The 14,188-nt window shown below is 34.3% G+C and overlaps 1 protein-coding gene across 2 annotated transcripts; it reads left to right on the top strand.

Annotated features, from left to right (window-relative positions):
- Positions 1 to 4,847: 4,847 nt before the first annotated feature.
- LOC136206848 (pentatricopeptide repeat-containing protein At3g22470, mitochondrial-like) lies at positions 4,848 to 13,233 on the top strand. Of its 2 annotated transcripts, XM_065998039.1 has the most exons (4): positions 4,848 to 6,444; positions 9,972 to 10,598; positions 10,679 to 10,830; positions 12,229 to 13,232. In XM_065998039.1, the coding sequence occupies exon 1, from the start codon at positions 4,978 to 4,980 to the stop codon at positions 6,421 to 6,423; it is 1,446 nt and encodes a 481-aa protein (XP_065854111.1). In that variant the 5' UTR covers positions 4,848 to 4,977; the 3' UTR covers positions 6,424 to 6,444; positions 9,972 to 10,598; positions 10,679 to 10,830; positions 12,229 to 13,232. The 2 variants fall into 2 exon arrangements, with proteins under 2 accessions (XP_065854111.1, XP_065854109.1); XM_065998037.1 differs by having other exon boundaries at positions 9,972 to 10,830; positions 12,229 to 13,233.
- The last annotated feature ends 955 nt before the right edge of the window (positions 13,234 to 14,188 follow it).

Here is a 14,188-nt window from a genome sequence, read left to right as displayed (position 1 = left end):
TACATCTATTGAGAATAAAATGAAAGAAAACCGACTAAGGTGGTTTGGCCATGTGAGACGAAGAGCGCTTGATACGCCGGTTAGGAGGACTGAAGAGTGGCAAAGGGATGTAGTGGTGAGGGGTAGGGGAAGACCTAAGCAAACTTGAAGGAGGGCGATCGAGAGTGATATGAGTTTATTGGGGATTGAGGAAAATATGGTAGTGAATAGGACATAGTGGAGGGAGAGAATTTGTGTCGCTGACACGACTTGATTTCACGATTTTATATGATTGTTCTTGTTAGCAGATCCCGAATCATTTCGGGATTAAGGCTTTGTTGTTGTTGTTGTTGTTTTAAGTCACTCAAGCGACTTCAAGAGCAAAAATACACCAAAAAAGTGACGTTGCTACTACATCAGTAGTAGTAAACTTTAACCGTTGAACGAAAAGATACGAGGCTACCACCTAGCTGATTGAAACAACATGTGGCTGCTAAAGCTTCAAAAGATAAGACAAAAAAATTCAAATTAAACTGTTTACGTATTGATATCAAGTAAAAAAATCACATATAGGTACTTATCAAACGAAGATAGAACACATGTCGCAAGAAGAACCTTCAACTAAGCTAGGTTAAGATGAGTAACCACCAACACACATGGGCCAATCAAAAGAGTTTCACAATCACTATAGATTAGGTCCTTGATTCTACGCCTAGAATTAAGAATCAGTGAAAATGATATTTGATCACGCCTATTGAAACGGTCAATGTAAACAACTGATGCCAAAGGTCATTGGCAACAATTGTTAGCAAACAACTCACCCTAATGATACCTTATTAGCAATGGTTATTATAAACAATTGATGTCAAAGATCCTCCAAACTTTTGAAAGGGTCTTTAAGATCAATTTTTTCTATTGGCCGATGTTAATATCATTGGAATCGGCCCCAAATACAAACTAGCACCCATAATGTACATAAATAAAGAAACTTGAATTTTAAAAATAAACATTTAGAAATAAATATTATCAATAATGAAAGAATATTAAATAGAAATATTCAAAGTTTAAATAGAAAATGAATAAGAATATTAATAATTTGTCGTTAGTAAACGATGGACCCTAGTGATGCCTTATTGGCAATTGACATTATAAACAATCGATGTAAAGACCCTCTCGAGGTTTGAAAGATCCCAATTATGTAAATAAAAAGTGAATAGCCACTGCTGACGGTGGTGGATACACTTACGAACCAAAAAAAATGTTCAATTTACTAATTATTTAACTAGTTTAAATAGAAATTAAATAAAAAACCATAAAATAAAAATATCATTGGCTACAGTCGTTAGTAAATGACCGATGTGAAAACTCATTAGCAACGATCATTAACGAGTGACCACAATGATACATTATCGGTAATGGTTATTGGAAACAACTAATTACTCTCTAGATTTTTTTGAATAATTCTAATTATATAAATAAAGAGAAATTTAAATTTTTAAAAAATATTAATAAAAAATTATCAGAAAATATTAATAAAAAACTAAAATAAATATTTAAAGACAAATTATTAATAAATATTTAAATGAATATTGAATAGAAAATTCATCCTAAATTTGAAAATTGTGATACTTTGTATTTTTAACTTTGTTAGTAATAAAACCTCATTAATTAGGTTAAATTTGTTTGGTAATGTATCTGTCTACTGCATAAGATTTGTAAGACTTAATTTAGATTTAAAGTATTATTTTGGCTTTGATCTATTAAATAATGGATAAATTATAAAAATGGGTCAAATGAGAGGCTCATTTATATATTTAACCCATTTACTCAATTTACTACATATCTAGACTGATTTTGTGTGACTTTTCCATAATACCCTCAATATTTACGCGCGTCTGTCTCCCTCCCGTCTGACTTCGCAGATTCGATCTTATGTGAAGCATGCGAAGCTAATGTTTGGGTTTACTTGATAAATTTAATTAGCATATGCGAAGCCTGCGAAGCTAATGTTTGGTTTAGTTGATGAATTTAATTAGCATATGTGAAGTCTGGATGTGTTTTGAAACTAATTTGTGAAGTGGTATATAACAAAAAATGCCAAACAACAACGGATTCTAACATTAGAATCATAACATTATTAAAATTTATAACAAGATTGCCACAATAAACTCCTAACAAATCACTTCATAATACATAGGCTCCTATTCACTAGCGATGGATGGATGTGTCTCACGGTACAGAACAAGATTGCCACAATAAACTACTAACAAATCACTTCATTATACATAAGCTTCTATTCACTACCGATGGATGGATGTGTCTCACGGTACAGAACAAGATTGCCACAATAAACTCCTAACAAATCACTTCATTATACATAGACTATTATTCACCACTGATGGATGGATGTCTCACGGTACATAGGCTCTAATTCACCACATGGATGGACGTGTCCCACAGTGTAAGCTCTTATTCACGACCGATGGTTGGAAGTCCAGGCCTTTTGGAATGGATGTCTCTCATGGCACCCTAACACGCTGGCTCTAGGAATGAATATTATGTATTCAACCACCTTCAGAAAAATTTAATCTTGTTAGTCAGAAAAAAGGAAGATTTGGCTTCGCGAAACGATGATTCGCTAAGTATGTGAACATAAATGTGCAAGGAAGATGGTGAATTTACTTAGCGAAACAATGATTTTGCGACGTCTGCGAGGAGGAATGTGAAGCCCTGACTTCGCGAAACGATGATTTTGCAGAGTCTATGAGGAGAAATGTGACGCTTTGACTTCGCGAAACGATGATTTCGCGGAGTTTGTGAGAGAAATTTATCGAATTACCTCGCAAACTTCGCGTAATCATCGTTTTGCGAAGTGAAATTGATAAACTTCTACCCACAGAACTCGCGAAAACCGCATATGCTAAGTGGATTTATGGGAAAAACGCAGAAAAAATAGTATAAACTTACATTTTTCGACGAAACCAATATGATAAACTGGGAAAAACGATGAAAATAATGTAGAATCTCCATTTCTTCGAACGAGCAGGAAATGGAAAATGAAGAACCATGGCTTCGTTTTCGAGGATTAGGAAGTTGCAGAATCAAGAGATGAAAAGAGGAAGAAGAGAAATACATTATGATTTGGAGAAATGGTGCAGATTTCGTGCAATTTAAAGGAAGATAGGAAGATCAAAAGTGTTGGAATCATTAATGGAGGAGCTGCCAACCGTTTCGCGCAACCAAGGAGAAGAGGAGAGAGACCGTTCGCGTTTGGGGAAGTGGGAAGGTTAGGGGTACTATGGGAAAGTCACACAAAATCAGTCTAGATATGTAGTAGGTTGAGTAAATGTATTAAATGTATAAATGGACCTCCCATTTAACCTAGTTTTGTAATTTTCCCTTAAATAATATGGTAAATAATTTATTAGTTTCTAATTTTATGCATATTATATAGTTCATTTATTTTTAGAAATATATAATAAACTGTGAATCGATTTGGATGGTATTAAACATTTCATATTGTTAAATTGAGAAATTATATTACGAGACAATCCTCTTATTTTGAGATAACTTTTGAGATGAATTAGGTCGTTATATCCTATTTTCTAACTAAATGTATTATAATAGCACCTTTTCTTTAAGAAAAAATAATAATCACACTTTTAATATGCAGTTTTCTTTCAATATAACTTTATAGTAAAATAGCTTGTAAATAAGTTTAATCGCTAAATTTCTTTTCTTCAATTTTCTAGTGTGGCCACGTTTTCTTCACCAAATTCATCAATCAATTTTCTTATTAATTGAGTTTTCTTTTCTTTCGAGTTACAGTTTTCTATTTGGGGAGAAAGAATGCAGATTGTCTTCTTTTTTATTCCTTGAACCGTTTTGTTCTTTAATTTTTTTTCTTTTCTTTGTTCTATAAGTTTATATTAGTTAGATTTCATATATTTTACTGGATCTTTTAATCCGTTTAAATTGTATCTATTATTTATTATCTTTTCATTTATAACGTTTTCTAATTTAGCAAAAGCAGAAATGATAGATTTTATACGTAGATCACTATATCTATGTGGTTGCAAAAGAAATGACTTAGATCCAAAGATTCGGAAGAGTTTAAATGATGAAGGTGCAGATGTTTCTCTGTGAATTTGGAGTTTTAAGAAATATACGTTTCATCTGTTTGTGTTATTAGTACCTTTAAAGTTTATTTTGTTCTTTGTAGATTCTGTATTAGGCATAGTCTTTACTTGTCTAAGGTTTTATTCCTTACTTTTTTTATTCTTGTAATATTTTTATCAATAAAATGATGTATGTATTTTCATTAAAAAAAAAAATTAATTGCTAAATGAAATTTCATCATTATCCATGGAATTTTTCTTTTCATTATGAATAGTGATAATAATAAAACATTATTTAAAAAGTTTGATTGACTCCTGAATTTACATGGTGTCTCATTAATCTCTTCAACTTGCTTAAGATAATCTATTTGTCATTTGAATTGGTAAAGTAATCTATTGGTCTCATGAACTTGTTTGCAATAATCTATTTGGTCCTAAACTCGTTTAAAGCGATATAAATTGCAATTTGTCTAAATGAATAAAAAAAAATCTAAACTTAAAAAACAAAGGCATAAAATTCGTGATTCCAAATTTTTAAAACATCTAAAAAGGCAGTGATAAATAATTTAGAGACCATATTTAATAGTTTACCATTAAAAAAAAAATCACAACTTTAGATGGAGAAAAAAAAAAGTCGAGTGAGATTAACATTGAAATCAAAATCCCCAATTTTCTCAATTTTGTTATTCAGATCCACAATGTCAATGCTCACCATCACCTCCATACTCATAACTCTGCCGCTGAAGTCCATGAAGCTGTCTCTTCCTTCCATAAGCTTCTTCGCACGAAGCCCCAGCCTTCTGTAATCGAGTTCACTAAATTGTTGTCTTCACTGGTGAAGTTGAAACAATTTCAGACTGTCATTTCTTTGTCCAACCAGATGGAATTGGTGAGTATTAAACCTGATGTTTATACTTGTAACATCTTAATTAACTGCTTCTGCCATTTACAGAGTGTGGATTTGGGGTTTTCTATTCTCGCTAAAATTTTGAAGCTTGGTTTTGAGCCTGATATTATAACCTTCACTACTTTAATCAATGGATTATGCAGAGATGGTAAAATTGGTGATGCAGTAGATTTATTTGATAAAATAGTAGGTATGGGTCATCAACCTAACGTGCGTACTTATACTGTGATTGTGGATGGTCTATGTAAAATTGGAAAATTGCATGTGGCTATGGGTTTGCTCAAAAGAATGGCTGAGAAAGGTTGTGAGCCTGATGTGGTAACATACGGTGCCATTATTGACGGTTTTTGTAAGTGTAACCAAGTTGATGAAGTATTTGAACTCTTCAAAGAGATTAAGAGTCGAGGAATTTTGAATAATGTTGTCACTTACAATTCACTTATTCATGGTCTATGCAATTCCAGCAAGTGGAAGGAAGCTTCCGTGTTGTTTGAAGAGATGTTGGAAAGGAATATAGTACCGAATGTAGTGACTTTCAGTATATTAGTTGATGAACTTTGCAAAGATGGAATGATAATAAAGGCTCAATCTATTTTAAGCAGAATGATTCAAACGGGTGTTGAGCCTGATGTCATTACATATAGTTTGCTTATAGATGGATATGGCCTTCATGGACAAATGCATCTAGCAAGGAAACTATTTGATATGATGATGAGAAAGGGTTGCAATCCCAATCTTCACACTTATAATATCTTGATTAATTGGTATTGTAAGAAGAAACTTATTTATGAGGCAAAGCAACTTCTTTACAAAATGTCTTCCACAGGTTTAATTCCTAACAATTATACTTATAGCTCTCTTATTTATGGCTTATGTCATGTAAGAAGACCTTGGGATGCCTTGGAGCTCTTTAAAGATTTTTGTGCAACTGGCTATCTTCCAAATGTTGTAACATACTCAACTCTCATACATGGCTTTTGTGAAAATAGACATCTTGACGTAGCATTCTCCTTATTTCATGAAATGAAAGTGACCAAATTGAATCCTAATATAGCTACATACAATATCATAATTGAAGGCATGTGCAAAGCTGGAAGGTTTAAGGATGTAAAGAAATTGTTGTCTGAACTTTTTATTGATCGATTGCACCCTACAGTTCAGACATATAATATAATAATTGATGGACTTAGCAAGAGAGGATTCCTAGATGAAGCATACCAGATCTTCAAAAATATGGATAACAATGTCTGCTCGCCAGATAATTGTTCTTATAATGTGATGATCCATGGATTTCTTCGGTGCAAGAATTTGGCCAAGGCAGCAGAGCTTATTCGTGACATGCGTTGCAAGGACTTCTCTGCAGATAACACCACATTGGTGTTGGTAGCTGAGAATAAAGCCATTGTGAAATTACTATGAAAAGTCTCCTTGCATATCAAGGTGAGATGATGAGTTGAAATTTACATTTATTACACTGCCTTAAAAATTATGTTCTGCTGCTCTAAATACTTCAATTCAATTTATTCTAGTATGAGTCATATATAAGTATAAAGAGTCAATCAGAATACTTTGCGGGGAGTTGTGCTACGGATAGAAATTGTTGTGCTGGATGGATGAGAAATTATTTTGAAGAACATGTATGACGTGAAACCTGCTTGACTTGAATGCTCTGTGTAGGAATAACTTTTAAAATTGTACTGAAATGAATCTTTAGGTCAAATAGTTATATTATATAACTCAGCCTATGAGAAATTCATTAGTAGGTGGAGAATAACTTTTAAAATTGTACTGAAATGAATCCTTAGCTCAAATAGTTATTGAAGTTTCTTTTGAAACCCTTTCACCCTTTATGTTGTTTGTTATATGCATTCTTCTTATTGCTGGAGAAAGGGAAGTCTGCTGTTTGTTGGCTAATTAGATATCACATTTTTATCATCAATTTCTTTAGCATTTCTAACATGGAATTGAGGACTGGTCGACTGATTTCCTTATTCTGCCTTCTATATGCTGAAATGTCTTTTCTGAATATAACATCCATTGTAGAGGTAAAGGTTATAGAGTAGATATTTTGATAGTTATGGCTTCAGTATCTGAATTGTATTTATTTTCAACTTATCGCTATTTTCTTTTTTGGTTTTGTTATCTCATAATCCAAAAAGGTTCCATGCTTAGTGTCTTGAATGAGAAAGATAACATTTAATTCCGGGGTAAGGATCAAATTTGCTGCTAAGGTTATTGGGGATTATCAATCTTATTGCACAAAATAGTATAATTTTGTCCCCATAGTATAAAATTTAGCCTTACTATACACTAAAGGGCAGCCCGGTGCACTACGTGTCCCCGCTTAAGCGAGGGTCCATGGAGGGGTCCCACCACAAGGGTATACTGGGGCAAGCCTTCCCCTGCCAATTTTTTTGGCAAGAGGCCGCTCCTAAGACTCGAACCCGTGACCTCTCAGTCACACGACAACAACGTTTGCCGTTGCGCCAAGGCTCACCCATAGCTTTACTATACACTACAACAACAACAACAACAACAACAACAAAGCCTTAGTCCCGAAATGATTCGGGGTCGGCTAACATGAACCATCATATAAAACCGTGAAAATCAAGTCGTGTCAGCAACACAGATTCGCTCCCTCCACTCCGTCCTATCCACTACCATATTTTCCTCAATTCCCAGTAAACTCATATCACTCTCGATCACCCTCCTCCAAGTTTGCTTAGGTCTTCCCCTACCCCTCACCACTACATCCCTTTGCCACTCTTTGGTTCTCCTAACCGGCGCATCAAGCGCTCTACGTCTCACATGGCCAAACCACCTTAGTCGGTTTTCTCTCATTTTATTCTCAATAGATGTGACCCCTACTTTTGTCCTAATTATTTCATTACGTACCCGGTCCTTTCTCGTATGACCACACATCCATCTCAACATACGCATCTCCGCCACCGACATCTTATGGATGTGGCAGTGTTTCACTGCCCAACACTCCGTACCATATAACAATGCTGGTCTAATTGCTGTTCGGTAGAATTTTCCCTTCAATCTATTAGGCATGCCGGGATCACAAAGGAAACCCGTAGCACTCTTCCACTTCGCCCAACCAGCTTTAATCCTATGAGCAACATCTCCATCTACTTCTCCATCCGTTTGGATAATAGATCCTAAATACCGGAAGTAATCCGAGGCCTGAACAACTCTCCCATCTAGGGTGATTGTCCCTGCCTCCCTACTCCTACGGCCGCTAAACTTACACTCCAAATATTCTGTCTTACTTCGACTCAACTTAAAGCCTCTAGATTCTAGAGTTTGTCTCCATAGTTCCAACTTTCTCTCCACTCCTTCTTTCGTCTCATCAACCAACACAATATCATCTGCAAACAGCATGCACCATGGTATACCATCTTGAAGTGAACTTGTTAGTTCGTCCATAACGATGGCAAAAAGAAATGGGCTTAGTGAGGAACCTTGATGCACTCCAATCGTAATAGGAAACTCTTCAGTCTTCCCAACACTAGTACGTACACTCGTGCATACTCCCTCATACATGTCCTTTATGATGTCAATATATTTCCGCGAAATGCCTTTCCTTATCAAGGCCCACCAAAGTACTTCCCTTGGTACCTTATCATATGCTTTCTCCAAGTCAATGAAAACCATATGCAAGTCTTTCTTCTTATTTCGATAGTGCTCCATTAATTGTCTCATTAGATGGATGGCTTCCATAGTTGATCTTCCCGGCATAAATCCGAGATCTTCACCGTCCTCCTTAGCCTTTGTTCGATCACTCGCTCCCAAAGTTTCATAGTGTGACTCATTAATTTGATTCCCCGATAGTTGGCACAATCTTGGACATCGCCTTTGTTCTTATACAAAGGGATTAAGGTACTTTTCCTCCATTCTGATGGCATCTTATTGTTTCTCCAAATTTTGTTGAAGAACGTCGTCAACCATTCGATTCCTCTTTCTCCCAAACATCTCCAAATCTCAATAGGAATGCCATCAGGTCCTACTGCTTTCCTCAACTTCATCTTATTTAATGCCATTTTGACTTCACCCTTTTGAATTCTCCGTAGGCATTCATGATTTATCATATCGTGATGGATACTTATATCTCCAACATCTTGTTGGCGATCTCCATTAAATAAGTCATCAAAATAGGACCTCCATCGTTCCTTGATATCCTTATCTCCAACTAGGACTTTCTGGTCCACGTCCTTCACACATTTAACTTTTCCGAGATCTCGCGTCTTCCTATCTCTCATCCGAGCAATTCTATATATGTCTCTTTCCCCTTCTTTCGTATCCAATCTTGTATACAGATCCCGATTCACCTTTGCTCTAGCATCTCGTATGACCTTCTTTACTTCCCTTTTAGCCTCATGGCAGAAAATTTAATTCATCTTTACCCTTTTCTAAGTCAATGTTGACGAAACTTTGTGCCGGAATTCCTTAAAAAAAGGTAACATATAGCTAGGATTTTGACCATCGAGCAAAATTGAGCCGTTTTGCATGATGATTACAAAATATGACCTTATCCCTATAACTTATTTAACTTCATTGGTATGCTCTTCTTTCCTTCTTACCCTTTCCACATTATTGTGCAAATTACAATTGATCTTTATTTGCTTTACACTGTCCTTGTTGAGCTTGAGGTTGTGCTTATATCGGTTCAAATTATAGTATTTTTGGAGAAATTTGTATTTTTATTTTGCTAGTTATTTTTATAGTAGTTTTATACATTAATTAAGGACATATAAAATATGACTTGCGTTATTTGTTGGCAATGAATAGGTAGCTCTGTTTTGCTAGGTTCATAAGAGTTAAAGATTTTGATCCTATTTGCCTTGTATATGCTTATAGGTCGATAACAAAAATTTAAGTTCAGCAGCAAATTTTGGGTTAAATTTATATACAGTAGGCAGGAGTGCTTGTTATTTACTGTCTCTATGGTGGTTTGAAAGCAGGCAAGTACATTGAAAGCTAACTTCAGCAGCTGTTCATAGAGACCTATTATCATAGGATTGGATTCCAGATCAGGAGTTGAGGGTATAGCTCGAGCTAAAGTGAGAGGGAGTTCAAGCTGAGCCATGATTGAAAACAGGTATCCAAAGGCGAGAAGAGGTTCCTTTCTCGAGTTTACTGAGGATCATCTCATGCATCAGTGATCTCGCTTAAGCAATTCAAGTGACGGGTTGTTTACACATTTGCAAATTAGGATATTATAGTTGCTTACCAATGAATTTTTTGTTATTGGTACTACAATGTATTTTAATACGAGTCTAGTGCCTCTAGTCTGTATGACTTAGAATTCTTTACAGGAGATTTGTGCTAGGTAGACAGATCTACTTTTGTGCTTACTAAGCAATTGAACTTGCCAAATTGTGATTTCAGTTATAGATGGAGATTATATTGCCTTTTTTTTTTTTAATTTCTAATAAATTAATGATAATGACCGACAAAAATTTCATGTGTTTTTTTTTTTTCAAAATTTAATTTTTCCTAACAGGTCCCTGAACTTGTACTCTCCTTCACTCACATCCTCAACGCATCATCTGCGTAACAAACAAGCATCAGCTGCACATGTGGAAATGGTTGTTAAGAATTCAGTTATGTTTAACTAACTTGGCGCCATCTATTCATTCTATTTCATATATCCCTTGGATTTTGTCAGGTATTAATATGAAGTGGACCATATAAGAATTTGTCTAAGGGGATAGAGCTTATGCGTGAATATGAGTTTTCTGCATATAACACACTTGCTTTGGTAGTGGATTTGTCGTCCAAGAAGTGGAAAATTTGTAAATCCATCCTAAAGACACAGAGGTTACCATTTTATGATTATCTTGTCATTATATTTTTATTTTGTAGTTAAGTTTATAATTTTTTCAAATCATGTCTTAAAAATCATTTTTCAAATGAGAATTAGATTAGAGACTGCTGGTATGGTTTATCAATTTGATTGATGAATATTGTTATAACTCCATACTGAGGAGTTTTATTTTTCTTTTTTACATTTATACTATGTTTAGATGGGAGTATTGCTGAAATTATTTTTGTTAAGTCTTTCTACAGAGTTTTAATAAGAAGCTTTGATTCCAATTGCACACAGACCAATATTTCATTGCATACAAGATCTGTTGTAAAGACTTTACCTCTTCTATGAAAAGGCTTTTAGACCATCTTAAAATTCAGGTGCAATTCTCATTAACATCTCAGGGATGTTTCTCTGCCTGGAAATTTCTACAAGTTTTAGCATCACATTTTGCATAAGAAAAGTAGAGTTCATGTCAAATAAGGTGAATCCAATCCAAATCATCTAATTTCACCTTGCAGTGTTAGATGTTTGTTTTGAAATGAAAATGATGCAAATGATTAATGTTATCTCAAAAATATTCTTCATATTTATAGCGAGTGATGGTGAATCGGCTAAGGTTACATGACAGCTTTGTTTTGATGGTTTTAATAATGTGTTGTTATTATGTGTACAAAACAGGTGCAGAAGATGCGATAGGTAAAGTAAGAGGATTGACTTCAATCTCAAACACAGATGATAATTCATATGTGCAACTTTGGATTGGTGGCCACTGGCCACCTACCAAGTGTGATTACAGAACAGTGTCCATGGGGTGTTTTTGCATTTTAAATTATGATTTGCAAAACAACATCTTGGCTAATGCTAGTTGATTTTGGAATTTAATTGGATGGAAGTTGTAATTTACTCTCTGTTGTTGGGTTTTGCAGCATTTTATCCGTTGAGTCTGAGAATTGGAGGTGTTAGCAACCACTCACAATACTTCCCTACCTAAGAGAATATAGGGCTAATTACAAATCTAGCCCAATTAATTAAGAAGGGCATTTTACATATCTAACCCACTTTGCTTCCATCTTACCAAATTAGACACTTTTAACCATTTTGGACAAAATTAGCCTTAGTTCTATTCAATCATCGATCTTCTTCTTCTTCTTTTCCGCTTCTTCTTCTTTTCCGCTTCTTCTTCTGGTTCTTCTTCTTCTTTGGTTCATCTTCTTCAATTTTTGATATCAATCATTAGCGATTTTTGAGATTATTGACGTATTATGTTCAATTTCCCGTAGAAATAGTATGTTTTTAGCTTATACGTTTGCTTTTCTTGTTGGGCTTGCCTCTTTCTTCATCTGTAATTGTATCGTTTCAATTTTCTCAATTTTCCATAATTTTTTTCAATTTTCCTCCAAACACAGGCAGCTTCTCTTTTGGGTGCAGCAGTGTTAGGACCAAACAAGGCAAGATAAATTTGAAACCACTCAAGGTAAGAATATTGAAACTTGAGATCCCGAGCATGAATCCAGCGCTGGTTGATCCATGGACATCCATTTCTGTTGCTCGTTATTCGGTTGTATATGCTGTCATCCCAGATTTCAAGGCTCTTGCTTGTGGTTTGATTTAATTAGTTAGGATTCAATCCTTGTTTTCTTGTATGATTCATTTAGGCCAATTCAACTTAAAATTAGTTAAAGGGTAGATTTCAGGATCAACTTGATCTTCTACAGACATATGAATAAGGATTCATTAGATTTAGTCCAAATCAACTTGATCTTTCAGGGATCAACTTGATCTTGTGTGAACATATATGATATAGCAATAAGAATTCCTTGGATTTTCTCTTGTACAACTTGACTGATTTACAATTATATATATATATATATATATATATATATGAATGTATAGTTGGATTTGAAGAATATATATGCACCTTAGTGTCAGGTATAACAGCTGCTGCCTAGGCTGTTACATCAGTCACATATGCATCCCAGAAAAGAAAAGCGTATAGGTGGACACCCGAAACCCTCTTTTACTCCAATCAAGAGTCCATCGGAAGGAAGCCCCCAAATGTTTCAAGCCTTCAACCTGCAGATACAATACAAGCCCTCATAAAGAAATAGAAGCTGCAGAGAGTCTGACTTTACTAAACCTGACTTTCACAATATATATTGTTTCTCCTGGATTGTCCTTAACAGTTGAGTTGCAGGGCAGATAGGCCAGACATGGATTTTCTGGTGCCTGTCATTATCCAACTATATTGAAGAATTGCTTTTTATATATAATGGTTGAATTCTGTCAATAATCAATAACAAATTATAAAATATTCAAATCGTAATAGAAATCAATAATATGTAATGATGAGTTCTAGAATGATGGGTTATGGAATTGATGTAAGGGATCATTTAATGGAATAGTACTCTTAGATTGTGGTAAATATATTGATCCGGTCAAATTTTAAGGCCATTTTAATCCTTTGTTCATATATTGAATTACCAATATTGACAAATTGATAAGAATAGAATCAATTTTAATACTAAAAAAATTATAAAATTTGAATCAATATGTCAACCTTTACCAACTTGCGGGCCGAAATGATACGCGGATAAAATTTATCCTCAATATCAAATTTGAGAGCATTTTGACCCTTTATTCATATATTGAATTGCCAACAAGTATCCGGCACAATCAGAAAAATGATTTGCATCAACAAGAATATTTTTCATAAAGATTACTTTTTTATTAATTTAAATAAAATGAAAGAATATTGCTAAGAAATGGTGGTTGATATACTCATTCACTACTAACAGATACAAAATTGACCGCTTTTGCTAGAGCATGGATAACCAAATTCGCTGAACACTTAATAAAGGAGATAGAATACAACTCTAAACAGTATGACCATTGAACAATACACTTTTTAACATCGGTGGCCACTTAACGTCTCATACCGACAGTTGACGGCCTCAAAATAAAAAATTCGAAGAGTTAATGATATTCTAAGGAACTTTAATTCTTAAAAATTTTCATTTTGAGGTCATGCATGTGTTTTTTGGTTAGGAGAGAGAGAGTGAATTTGTAGAGAGAGAAAACTACAAAAAATGTGATTTTGGAAAATAAAAAATATCTCTATAAAAAAAGAAAATAAAAAAATATGGTTTTATGGAAAATGTCGTTCTGAACAACTTCTTGAATATTTTCATTTTGAGGTTGTTACCGGTTATTTTGAGGAATTAGTTAAAGTTCAATGGCCACTGGTGTTAAAAAGAATAAAATCCAGTGGTCATACTGTTAAGAATTGAAGTTCAGTATAAAGTTTAGTGGCCATTGGCGTAATTTATCCTAAAGATTACTTAATTTGATTTTCTTTCAATAAAAGGG

Source organism: Euphorbia lathyris, chromosome 9 (genome assembly GCF_963576675.1).
Source record: "Euphorbia lathyris chromosome 9, ddEupLath1.1, whole genome shotgun sequence".
Taxonomy (NCBI): Eukaryota; Viridiplantae; Streptophyta; class Magnoliopsida; order Malpighiales; family Euphorbiaceae; genus Euphorbia; species Euphorbia lathyris.
This window is presented reverse-complemented; position numbering and strand designations above follow the sequence as displayed.